General features: G+C 34.9%; 1 protein-coding gene across 1 annotated transcript in view; it reads left to right on the plus strand.

Annotated features, from left to right (window-relative positions):
- Window positions 1–14,331, plus strand: part of ADAM2 (ADAM metallopeptidase domain 2) — a 140,936-nt gene that overhangs the window by 66,764 nt on the left and 59,841 nt on the right. The window contains exon 11 of the mRNA XM_047092421.1: window positions 6,625–6,761. Coding sequence (XP_046948377.1) covers window positions 6,625–6,761 — 137 coding nt within the window. The remainder of the gene's footprint in view (window positions 1–6,624; window positions 6,762–14,331) is intronic.

The following is a 14,331-nucleotide window of genomic DNA, read 5'->3' on the forward strand; positions in this document are numbered from 1 at the left end:
ATACAGTGTGTGCAGTGTGCTCTTGGTTTTCGGGTAGATTCCCATGATTCATTGCTTACGTACAACACTCAGTTCTCATCCCAACAAGTGCCCTCCTCAATGACCATCACCCATTTTCCCCTCTCCCCCGCACCCCCCATCAACCCTCAGTTTGTTCTCTGCATTTAAGAGTCTCTTATGGTTTGCCTCCCTCCCTCTCTGTTTGTAACTATTTTCTTCCCCTTCCTTTATCCCATGGATTTCTCAAGTTCCACATATGAAGGAAAAAATATATCTCTTTCTCTTCCTGACTTATTTCACTTAGCATAATACCCTCCGGTTCCATCCACGTTGCTGCAAATGGCAAGATTTCATTCTTTCTCATTGCCAAGTAGTATTCCATTGTATACATAAACTATATCTTCTTTATTATTCAAAAGGTGATGGACATTTAGGCTTTTCCCATAATTTGGCTATTGTTGAAAGCGCCACTATATACATTGGGGAATATGTGTCCCTATGAGTCAGCACTCCTGTATCCTTTGGATAAATTCCTAGTAGTGCTATTTCTGGGTTGTAAAGTAGTTCTATTTTTAATTTTTTGAGGAACCTCCATACTGTTTTCCAGAGCGGCTGCATCTGTTTGCATTCCTACCAACAGTGAAAAGAGGGTTCCTCTTTCTCCACATCCTGTAGTTTTCTGAGTTGTTCATTTTAACCACTCTGCCTGGTGTGAGGTGGTATCTCAGTGTGGTTTTGATTTATATTTCTCTGATGATGCGTGACATTGAGCATCTTTTCATGTGTCTGTGGCCATCTGGATGTCTTCTTTGGAAAAGTGTCTATTTATGTCTTCTGCCCATTTCTTCACTGAATTATTTTGTTTTGGGTGTTGAGTTTGGTAAGTTCTTTATAGATTTTGGATATTAACCCTTTATCTGATATGTCATTTACAAAAATCTCTTCCCATTCTGTCAGTTGTCTTTTAGTTTTGCTGATTGTTTCCTTTGCAGTGCAGAAGATTTTTATCATAATGAGATCCCAATAGCTCATTTTACTTTTAATTCCCTTGCCTTTGGAGTCTTGTTGAGCAAGAAATTGCTGCGACTGAGGTCAAACAGATTGTTGCCTGTTTTCTCCTCTAGGGTTTTGATAGTTTCCTGTCTCACACTTAGGTCTCTCAACCATTTTGAGTTTATTTTTGTGTATGGTGTAAGAAAGTGATCTAGTTTCATTATTCTGCATGTTGCTCTCTATAGAGAATATTTTATGAGCATTGTGGATTTAAATTAGAAGTAAATAATAGAAAGTCACTTAAAAATCTCTAAACACTTGTAAATAAAACATAAGAAATCAGAACTCATTTTGAACTAAATGATACTAAAAATACAGCATACCTAAATTCCTGTTATGCCAGAAAAAAACAGAACTGAGACTCTGTAGCTTTAATCATACAAATTAAAATAAATTTAAATATAGATAATCTAAGTCCAATTTCAAAAAAACATGTAGTTGCAAGTCAAAGTAAAAGACCCTAGAACCAAGGAAGTAAAAAAAAAAAATAATATTTCTACCAGTGAAAAATACAAAACATGTATATCATGGGGAAAATCACCAAAGCACAAAGTCATCTGTTTGAGATGATAAATAAAATGTATAAGTCCCAAACAAAACTGTATCCTACCTCAATAAAGAGCAAGTTATCAAAACATTTGTTGAGAAAAAGGGACACCATAACCACAGATCCTACACATATTAAAAACAAAACAAAGCATATCCTCAACTAATGTATGGCAGTAAATTTAGATGAAATTGATAAATGTCATGAATAATAAAATCTATCACATGAATAGGAAAGAAAGCCTGGATAGCCATTGACCTATTGGAATAATTGAATCTTTTTAAAATATTTATTTATTTTTGAGAGAGAGAAAGAGCCTGTGTATGCACTCGTGCAAGCAGGTGAAGGGTAGAGAAAGAGGCAGAGGATCCAAAGCAATGTGGTGCTCCAACTCCCCAACTGTGAGATCACGACCTGCATGGAAGTTGGACGCTTAACCCCTGAGCCTTCCAGGGCCCCTTGGAGTAATTGAATCTTAAATAATACTAAAAAGTCAGCCAACACCGGAAACTCCAGGATCAGATTGTCTCCTTGAAGGATGTTATGCCTCCAAAGGTTTTAGTACCAATGTACAACAAATTCTTGTAGAGAATATAAAAGGAAAGGCTGTTTCTTAGCTTGTTGTAGGAATTGACATTTATGCCAATGCTATGTTAACAAAGAGAATTCTGCAATGTATCAGAAGAATAACACAGCATGAGTCAAGTAGGAACTATTCCAGGAATGCAAGTTAATTTTACGTTTGAAAATCAATCATAATCTACCATTCTAAAAGAAATAATAGATGCAGAGAAAACATTTGGTAAAGTTCGAACTCATTTATGACAAAAAAAGAGATAAAACTTTCAGCACACTAAAAAGAACACCTTCAAGAAAGTTTTGTCCACTCTAAGGTCTTGAAGCCAATAATTTATATTTTCTAATTCAAACGTGTTGTTAATTTTCAACTATAGATCCATATAAACAACATTAAAATAATTTGGTGTGAGTTAGGTGTCGGGATTATTTACTCACAGTAAATAAGCAATCACTTCATGGCACTTATTAAACAGGTTATTTTTCTTAAGGAATTAGAGTGGTACCTTTGTTATAAAAATCAGATCATCGGGGCGCCTGGGTGGCGCAGTCGGTTAAGCGTCCGACTTCAGCCAGGTCACGATCTCACGATCCGTGAGTTCGAGCCCCGCGTCAGGCTCTGGGCTGACGGCTCAGAGCCTGGAGCCTGTTTCCGATTCTGTGTCTCCCTCTCTCTCTGCCCCTCCCCCGTTCATGCTCTGTCTCTCTCTGTCCCAAAAATAAATAAAAAACGTTGAAAAAAAAATTTTTAAAAATCAGATCATCATATTCCTAGTCTCTTTCTGGATTTTTAAAAATGATCAAATTTCTATTTTTCCACCAATACCATATTATCTTAATAACTATAGTTTTATAACATATAATCAGCAATGGTTGTATGAACCCTACAACTCCTTCTTCAGACTAATTTAGGTATCTTAAGTTCTCTGCATTTCTGTTTTAAAATCAGCTTGTCAATTTCAACAAAAAATTCTTGGATTTCTATTAGTTTTTGATTTAAATCCCTAGGTCAATTTGAGGGAAATTGACATTTTAACAATACTGAGTCATCTTATCCGTGAAATGGATAGACATGTGTGGTAATGTAAGCAATAAAAAGAACTACTGTTGTACTCCGTATTGACGGATCTCAAAAACTAGGTTGAGCAAAAGAAGCCCGAAACAAAAGAACATTTATTTCATGATGCCATTTTTGTGAAGCTAAAGTGTAGCTAAAGGTAAGCCAAAGTATTAAAAGTCAGAATAGAAGTTACATTTGGTAGGGAGGTAATGCCTGGAAGCTTGCTGGGGAAAACTTCCTGAGTAATAAAAACATTCTGTACCTTGTACAGGATAATAATTATGCAGGTATGTAACACATGCATACTTCATAAATATGCATACATATGCATATGCACATATAATATGTATAAAAACTATATATGAATGTGTATATATATATACAAATAAATATTCTAATTTTTTTATCACATTTATTTATTTTTGAGAGACAGAGAGAGACAGAGCACAAATGGGGGAGGGACAAAGAGACAAGACACAGAATGTGAAGCAGGCTCCAGGCCTCGAGCTGTCAGCACAGAGCCCAACGTGCGGCTTGAACTCACCAACTGTGACATCATCACCTGAGCCGAAGTCAGACACGCTCAACCGACTGAGCCACCCAGGCGCCCCAATAAATATTCTGTATATACATATGTGTATATGTACATATAACTTCATCAAGGCACCTAAGATTTGTACACTCAGTATGAAACCATTACACAAAATAAAATGTTATTAATTTTGAAAAGGCAATAACCAAAAGAGATTAAAAATATTTTAGTTTCAAGTATTAAAAATAAAAATGATCAGATTGTTTTCTCTTTTATGTTTCAAACCCATATGTGCCAGAAAATCTAACCCTAAAAAGTACAAAGTACAGAATATCATGCCAAAAATTAATGTATGATCATTAATATGAAGCATCAAAATATTCTCCAAGTGAAATAGATATGAATTTTAAGGGATTCATTATTTAGGATGAAATAAAATTTTACTAACCTTATATAATAAACCTGAAATCATATGTACTTAACTAAATACTTATAAAACATACAAAGCAAACACCGAAAGAGCTATTAGCTCAAATACATTGTATTTGAACAAGTAATTTTTCAGAGCAAAATTTAGAAGATTTGAACAATATTAGTGAGCTTTATCTAAAAGACATATATAGAATCTTGATTCCTAAAGTTAGAAACTAGAAGATTTTACAAAAGCATAAGTAGCAGGCACATTTGTAGAAAGTAATCACATATTTCGCAATAAAGAAAGTCTCAATATCTACTTGCCTGCAGATTTTTTCAGTCTAGTGATTGGCACATGAGAAGCCTTAATAAATGTCAGCTACTGTTAATATTAGTTTACAAGTGCCCTAAGCAAGTATTATTTGCAAAAAGAAACTTTTCTGCGTAGTTGTAATTTTTTTTCCTAAAATATTTTTTAAGACTCCAATGTTAAATGTAATTTTCCTTCTATTACTTTATTTTAAAAACAGAAGTAATCATAAAAATATTCTGTAGGAAATTCTCACACTCCCTTCCATACATTTTTCAAATTTTTCAGACTGGTCTGTTATGGACTTAATTGTGACCCCCTAAAGTTCATATGTTGGAGCCCTAACCCCATGTGACTATATCGGGAGAGCTAACATTTATGGAGATAATTTAAGATTAAAGGAGATCATAAGTGTGAATCCCTAATTAGATAGTGTTCTTATAAAAAGAGGAGTGACACCAGAGATACCGATCTCTGTACATACACAGAGGAAAAGACATGCAAAAAGGCAGCCATGGAAGAAACCTCACCAGAAACTAACCCTGCTGGTATTTTGATCTTGGACTTCTAATCTTCAGACCTACAAGAAAATAAATTTGTTATTAAGTCACCTACATCTGTGGTATTTTGTAATAGTCAGCCTGAGCTGACTACTCGAAGTCCAATGTGAGACTGTCATAACAGGAGTGTAAAGAAAGGTCATCTCAAAAACTAAACCATGTATCTGATCCTATCACACATTGAAAGGAAAGGTTAAAATATATGCAGACAGAGGTGGGGAAAATACATATATTAAAAAGAGAATAGAGTAACAGTTGCATGGGGAGGGGAGAAGAGACTGCTTTCACACACATGACTAAAGTGAAATTTGTGGAAATTATTTTTTTCATCTTACCGAGCTACGAAAGATAACAGGGAACAGGACAGATACAGAATAAGAAACAGTTGTAAAGATACATTGATTGAATAATTGCTAGACCCTTTTCTACAATATCCCAAAACAAGAAAAACAAGAAAATCTTATAAAACAAGAAAATTTACAGTAATAATATAATGTACTGTTATTTTTTATAAAAATTATTATTTAAATTCTTGAGATTTAACAAAATCCTTCCATTTCTTCTCCATTATCTCTCCCCCTCCCTTTTTCTCTCTGAACATGGGTGGCACATTCATCTGTGGTAATTTGTTAAAAGGAACATCTGTCAATGTGTATACAAGAGGTAGGAACTTAGGGCTAGTGACACGAAAATTTAACTGTCACCCAGACTTGAAGGAAAGGGCAATGCCATTTTACTAGGGTCACAGACAGAAGGTAGCTGTCTCCACTGAAGGATCCAGTTATAGGCACTGTGGCGATGATGGTAATAAATACCTTGCTCTTTTCTCAGCCTGTTCCCCTCTTAGAGAAAATCAAGGTAAAAGAAACCCTTTAACATAATTCATTGGTATCACCTCCTGGGCTAGAGAGCAAGGTGGAACATGCTGGAAAGTTGATTTAGAGAGACAAACAGAAGATACCAAAATCTATTCCTAGAAACCAATCTTGAAGTATATTCAACAAAATACTGTTAGATATATCTGAAAGGATAGTGTGATTTTTGGATTTTTCTCAAGCTTCATACATTTTAGTACGGTCAAAATATACTATAATAAGCATCTTACATTTGCAAAAACAAAAATAATAAAGATATTTTAGTTTTGAAAATAAAGTTTAAACACTTGGTAAGTCAGCATTCTTATTATCAGTCATTATTTACCCTAATTTAATGGATTAATTTATGATTTTTTAAGTGTATGAAAGATTCACCTAAAATATCATCCCCAAATAATTAAAATATAAGTGAACATAACCGGTTAATAATTTGACACTGTATGTTTGTATCTAAAGATCTTATTTTGTGAATATAAATATGACTATAACTATTGTTATTATACTTAATAAGTTTCTGAGGCAATATTTTTCTTATATTAATAATGGTACCTGTAACACGTTACCAATATAGACGGCACATCTGTGGTTATCATATTAGATGATGCTATTCAATTTTATTGACTATTTTTAATAATTACATTGTTTCCTAGGTAAATGGATTATCTTCTGAAATGTACATGTATGTTCTTTTTTCCAGCATCCCAGAACCATAAGTCTGGAATCACTTGCAGTTATTATAGCTCAATTACTGAGCCTTAGTATGGGAATAGCTTATGATGACATTAACAAATGCCAGTGCTCAGGAGCTGTCTGCATAATGAACCCAGAAGCAATGTAAGATGCTTTACTTTTACATGCTTTACCTACATAGTTTATATAAAAATAAGTCTGGTGTACTTAGTTTAAGAAAGTCTAGGCTGCTAAAATAATTCATAATGGTCAAATATAAGCTGTGTCCAATGATTCCCAAGTCAAAATATGTATTCCAATGCCCACACTGCATATCTACCTCACTGTCACTTGTATCCTGATATGACAATTGCTGTGTCATGTGCTCTAACTCTAGATTTATCGCTATGCCATTTGCGCAATTTTATAATCTAATGCATAATTTGGTGAGCCAAATATAGGCTTGAGATCACTGTACAAGAATGATTTATTAGTTTGGACTTATCTGCATGTGTCCCTTTCATTCTGCCCTCACTTAGCCTGAACTCTTGGCATCTCCTGATTTCAAAGATGCTGTTAATCAGCTTTTTCCTTTTCACTAGAGAAGGCCTTTTTGCAGTATGCTTCCCAAGCCTCAAAGGCATAGTGAATTTGTTGTTATCATCATTATTCTTAGAGTACAATGGTGAGATTTTATAGAATTAGGACCATGTAGGGGATTTAGGGAAACCATCATCCAGTCAGTGACTAGAGCCAGCCTCTTATCTTTCTGAAGGACAATTTTCATAACCATTTTCTCCTTCTCATATGTCTTAGAAAATCAAGCCCCATTGCTGACAGCGGCAAAATTGATAACATCACAATCTCTCCATTCCCCAACTTCTGCTTCCACAATCATTTCCTAGGAAATGATTACTCAAATTTTTGAGGCTCTGATTTGGCAGGCACTCATGAAAACAGTTGTCCCAGAAGAGGCTATAGAAGAGCATTATCAACAATAGTCAAATTATGTGAAGAGTCCAAATATCTATTGACTAATGAATGGATAAAGAATATGTGGTATATATACACAGTGGTATACACACACACACACACACACACACACACACAAACACACACAATGGAATGTAATTCAGCAAACAAAAAGAATAAAATCTTGCCATTTGCAACTATGTGTATGGAGCTAGAATGTATTATGCCACATGAAATAAATCAGTCAGAGAAAGACAAATACCATATGATTTCACTCATATGTGGAATTTAATAAACAAAACAGATGGCCATAGGGGAAAAAATAGAGGCAAACCATAAAACAGACTCTTAACTATAGAGAACAAACTGAGGTTTGCTGGAGGAGTGGTGAGTGGGGGAGGGGGGTGGATAAAATGGTGATGGGTGTTATGGAGGACACTTGTGAGCACTGGATATTATATGTACATGATGAATCACTAAATTCTAACCCTGAAAACAATATTACATTATATGCTAAGTAACTAGAATTTAAATAAAAATTTGTAACAAAAAATAAGAAGGGACTATAGAAAACAAAGCTTTTTGAAATGATTGTGAACCTGGAACAATCCATGATTTGATGACAACAAGGATAACTTTAATGGGTATAGAGAGGTATAACAGTTATGCAGAGAGAGGGCACTGCAGATCCATGCTGTGATGCAAGATGTTTGTTCTTTTGCACTTAAGATCATTAAGACACAATAAAAAATAAAGATATTCATTATAGATTAGATTAGTTCCATGTGGAATTTCAGATAAGTATCATAGAAGATATGTAGTGCCATCCCCTAGAGTTCTTTGCAGCGGAACCCTTGTGGAGTTGAGCATGCATACAGAAACCAGTAAGTGAGTATGTTACTAAAATTGATTATTATCACAATAATTTGGGTATTTGCAGGTCTATATAATTATTTTTTTTTCAACGTTTATTTATTTTTGGGACAGAGAGAGACAGAGCATGAACGGGGGAGGGGTAGGTCTATATAATTAAATAGTGGGCCTATTAATCTGTCTAATGACCAAAATAGCATATCTGGTAGCTAACTAAAAATATCCAGACAGTGTAAGTAAACAATATGAGTAGAAATCCCAGAGCTCCATGTCACCTATATCTATTGCAACAATGTTTCTCAATCATTTCACATCAATGGCACATGGGGGTTCCCTAAAACTGTCTGTAAACGAAGAAAAACCTGTCTTATTTCAATTCAAGAACAGGGCCTTTCAATATGTTAGGTGGAATCCTTTTTTGAAAAAAAAGAAATCACTATGCATACTATTCTCCAATTAGATTAAGACCCTCACAGTGAGCATATTTGCATAAAATACATTTAGCTTTCTATTTTGTATTAGAGATGTGCCACAGGTTGGGATCTACATGGCCTCAGCAATGGCAAATAGTATTTGGTCAAGGATATGGATACCACAAGCTTGGACATTTAGAGACAAGAAAGTGTGGGGAAGAGGAAGGCAAGTAAGCACAAAGTATGCAGATCTTTATATCTATCTTAGGTTCAAGTCCCACAAGAAGCACTCAATGACCAAGTCAACACTTTAAAATTCGTGAATGCCAATCAGCTTCTTCCCTAGGCAAAAGAGGCCCTAAAATAAAGGTAATCACCTCTTTAGTGGGGCAGGCTTCAACCACTTCATTGGAACATCAGCTCCCTGACCCTCTAAGGACAAACCCATTAAATCTTCTGTACACTTCTTTGTGGTCCCAGCAGATTGGAGCCACAATTCCTATCTCAATACAACAGACTTATGTTGATTTTTCCTCATTCTCTTTCTCTTGATTGCTACTCCTTTAATCCTGTTTCCTAGTGTCATGTCTCAAATTTCCTGCAATCAGGTTCATGCCTTTTTGTTTTGGTTTTTCTGGTTCATCTTAAAGACAGATGATATTGTATGTACTTCATATTGATAATGCTGAACATTGCCCATTAAATATTTATCTTTGATTGCATTATGGTTTTTAAAATAATGATATATTGCTTGTGATACCAGCTGCAATGATTATTATGATTTACAATGGTGAGGAAATGATAGGAAGGACTAGAAGATCTGAACTATTAATAGCTCCTTGGAGCCTCCACCTCCTCCTAAATATTGTTAAAGCATTTTTTGTTCAATTTTGAAAGTAGTTTATTTTGTCGAGATGCCTGAATTATTCTCATCATGGGTAGAATTCTTCAAAATGCACGTTTCTTCCATTTTTTTTCCTGCGGGGAAATTATTAGGTGTAAATAGATTGGTATTTACTATTCTTTCTAATTGCACCTCTTTATATGACTATAAAATTTCCAATTTTTTTGTGACAAGTATATAGAAATTTTATTGATTACATTGAATTTGTTTACTAAAGATTTGCTAAATTAATTTATTAGTTCTGGGATTTTAATTTAGCTTTATTAGAATTTTATACATATATAATGATATGTTATATATACGATTTTACATTTTTTTAAAATATTTATATTTTTTTCAATTCCCATTTTTTGCCTTACAACAGTGATAAGGACCTCTAATGCAATGTAACATAGAAATGGAACATGTGGCTATTTTTGTCGTGCTTCTAATTTAAGGGCAAAATCTTTCATCTTTCACCATTAAATAGGTTAACTGAAAGTTTTTCATAGAGGCTTTTAATCAGACTGAGGAAGTTGGTTTTTTAGCCTTTGTTTGACAGAGTTCCAATCATGAATAGATTTCATTATATATTAAGATGTTTATGTGTTATTGTTGATTTTACTTTTTTCCGTTGATATGTTTCAGTTGATACATTTTATTGATCTTCAATTGTTGCAATAACTTGTCTTCCTAGGATGAACCACATTTCGATATGATGCATAATCCCTTTTATGCATTTGTCCTACTTGTTGCTGGATTTCTCTCCTAACACATGTCACTATATTTATGAAGAATATTGGGCTTTAGGTTGTTTTCTCTTGTAATTATTTTGACTTGTTTCATTATCAGGGTAACATTAGACTCATAAAATTTCCTAAAAGTAATTTGGCAAAATTGATATTAATTCTTCACAAGTTATCTGATAGAAATTCACCAGTGAAGCCATATGGAATTAGAATTCTCTTTTTGGAAAGCTATTTAATAATTAATTTTTAAGAGATGAGGATCTTTATATTCAGATTTTAAAAAATATTTTCTTGAAATTAGTCTTAAGTTTCTATAATCATTTGTTTTTAAAAAGTTAATTTATTTTTAAATGCAGTATAGCTAACATACAGTATTCTATTAGTATCAAGTTTACAATTTAGTGATTCATCAATTCTGCATAACACTCAGTGCTCATCATGAAAGAACACTCTTTAATCCCCATCACCTATTTCACTGACCCCTCCACCCAACCCACTTCCCCTCTGTAACCATCAGTTTATTCTCGATAGTTAAGAGTTTGTTTTTTGGTTTGTCTCTCTCTCTTTTTTTCCCCTTTGCTCATTTGTTTGTTTCTAAAATTTTACATCTGAGTGAAATCATATGGCATTTGTCCTTCTCTGACTTATTTCAGTTAGGATAATATACTCTAGCTCCATCTATGCCATTGCAAATGGCAAGATTTCACTCTTTTCTATGGCCAAATAATATTCCATTGTATAACTATACCACATCTTCTTTGTCCATTCATCAATTAAGGGGAACTTGGTCTGCTTCCATTATTTGGATATTGCTGCTGTAAATTTAGGGGTGCATTGTCTCTTTGAATTAGTGTTTTTGTATTTTGGGGAGTAAATAGTAGTGCAATTACTGGATCATAGGATAGCTCTAGTTTAAACTTCCTGAGGAATCTCTATACTGTTTTCCTCAGCGGCTGCACCAGTTTGTATTCCCACTAAAACTGCAAGAGTTCCTTTTTCTCCATATTCTCACCAACACTTATTGTGTCTTCTGTTTTTGATTTTAGCCATTCTGACAGGTGTGAGATGATACTTTGCTGTGGCTTTGATTTTCATTTTCCTGATAATGAGTGATGTATCTTTTCATGTATCTGTTGGTCATCTGGATATCTTTGTCAGAGATAGGGCTGTCCATGTCTTCTGCTGATTTTTAATTGGGTTATTTGTTTTTTGGGTGTTGAATATTTTAAGTTCCTTATATATTACAGATACTAACCCTTTTATTGGATATGTCATTTGCAAATATCCTCTCCCATTCTGTAGGTTGCCTTTTAATTTTGTTGATTGTTTCCTTTGCACGATCATTTTATTTTGAAATAGTCCCAATAGTTTATTTTTGCTTTTATTTCATTTGTCTCAGAGACATATCTAGAAAAATGTTGCTACGGCTGATATCAGAGACATTTCTGCCTTTGTTGTTTTCTAGAATTGTTATAGTTTCAGGTATCACATTGAAATCCTGAATCCATTTTGAGTTTATTTTTGTGTATGGTGTGAGAAAATGGCCTGAGTTCATTCTTTTGCATGTTGCTGTCCAGTTTTCCCAGCACCATTTGTTGAAGAGACTGTCTTTTTCCCATTGGATATTCTTCTCTCCTTTGTAAAAGATTAATTGACCATACAATTGTGGGTTTATTTCTGGTTTTCCATTCTGTTCTATTTTTCTATGAATCTATTTTTGTTCTAGTACCATACTGTTTTGATGATTACAGGTTTGTAATATAACTTGAAGTCTGCACTTGTGCTGCCTCCAGCTTTCCCTTTGTTTTTCAAACTTGCTTTGACTATTCGGGGTCTTTTGTGGTTCCATAAAAATTTTAGGATTGTTTGTTCTAGTTCTGTGAAAAATGTTGGTATTTTGATAGAAATTGCATTAAATGTGTAGATTGCATTAGCTAGTCTAAACATTTTATCAAAATTTGTTTTTCTAATCCATGAGCATGGAATGTCTTTCTATTTCTTTGTGTCATCTTCACTTTCTTTCGTCAATGTTTTATAATTTTTTTTTTAATTTTTTTTTCAACGTTTATTTATTTTTGGAACAGAGAGAGACACAGCATGAACGGGGGAGGGGCAGAGAGAGAGGGAGACACAGAATCAGAAACAGGCTCCAGGCTCCGAGCCATCAGCCCAGAGCCTGACGCGGGGCTCGAACTCACGGACCGCGAGATCGTGACCTGGCTGAAGTCGGACGCTTAACCGACTGCGCCACCCAGGTGCCCCAATGTTTTATAATTTTTAGAGTACACGTATTTTACCACTTTGGTTAGGTTTATTTCTAGGTATCCAATTATAAAGTGCAATTGTAATTGGGACTATTACTTTTTTTCTTTTTGTAATATGAGCTTTATAATCAAATTGGTTTCCATACAACACCCAGTGCTCATCCCAACAGGTGCCCTCCTCAATACTCATCATCCACCCACCCCTCCCTCCCACCCCCCATCAACCCTCAGTTTGTTCTCAGTTTTTAAGAGTCTCTTATTGTTTGGTTCCCTCCCTCTCTAACCTTTTTTTTTTCCTTCCCCTGCCCCATGGTCTTCTGTTAAGTTTCTCAGGATCCACATAAGAGTGAAAACATATGGTATCTGTCTTTCTCTGTATGGCTTATTTCACTTAGCATCACACTCTCCAGTTCATCCACGTTGCTACAAAAGGCCATATTTCATTCTTTCTCATTGCCACGTAGTATTCCATTGTGTATATAAACCACAATTTCTTTATCCATTCATCAGTTGATGGACATTTAGGCTCTTTCCATAATTTGGCTATTGTTGAAAGTGCTGCTCTAAATACTGGGGTACAAGCACCCCTATGCATCAGCACTCCTGTATTCCTTGGGTAAATTCCTAACAGTGTTATTGCTGGGTCATAGGGTAGATCTATTTTTAATTTTTTGAGGAACCTCCACACTGTTTTCCAGAGTGGCTGCACCAGTTTGCATTCCCACCAACAGTGCAAGAGGGTTCCCGTTTCTCCACATCCTCTCCAGCATCTATAGTCTCCTGGTTTGTTCATTTTAGCCACTCTGACAGGGATGAGGTGGTATCTGAGTGTGGTTTTGATTTGTATTTCCCTGATGAGGAGAGACGTTGAGCATCTTTTCATGTGCCTGTTGGCCATCTGGATGTCTTCTTTAGAGAAGTGTCTATTCATGTTTTCTGCCCATTTCTTCACTGGATTATTTGTTTTTCAGGTGTGGAGTTTAGTGAGTTCTTTATAGATTTTGGATACTAGCCCTTTGTTCGATATGTCATTTGCAACTATCTTTTCCCATTCCATTGGTTGCCTTTTAGTTTTGTTGATTGTTTCCTTTGCAGTGCAAAAGCTTTTTATTTTCATGAGGTCCCAATAGTTCATTTTTGCTTTTACTTCCCTTGCCTTTGGGGATGTGTCAAGTAAGAAATTTCTGTGGCTGAGGACAGAGAGGTTTTTTCCTGCTTTCTCTCTAAGGTTTTGATGGTTTTCTGTCTCACATTCAGGTGCTTCATCCATTTTGAGTTTATTTTTGTGAATGGTGTAAGAAAGTGGTCTAGTTTTATTCTTCTGCATGTTGCTGTCTGGTTCTCCCAGCACCATTTGTTAAAGAGACTGCCTTTTTCTATTGGATATTCTTTACTGCTTTGTCAAAGATTAATTGGGCATACTTTTGTGGGTCCAACTCTGGAGTCTCTATTCTATTCCATTGGTCTTTGTGTCTGTTTTTGTGCCATGGTACATATGGTACATATATGTCTTGATGATTACAACTTTGTACTAGAGGCTAAAGTCTGGGATTGTGATGCCTCCTGCTTTGGTCTTCTTTA

The sequence above is a fragment of the Lynx rufus genome, unplaced genomic scaffold (genome assembly GCF_022079265.1).
Source record: "Lynx rufus isolate CCGP_SWC_20201006 ecotype Redwood Valley unplaced genomic scaffold, mLynRuf1.p SCAF_3, whole genome shotgun sequence".
Taxonomy (NCBI): Eukaryota; Metazoa; Chordata; class Mammalia; order Carnivora; family Felidae; genus Lynx; species Lynx rufus.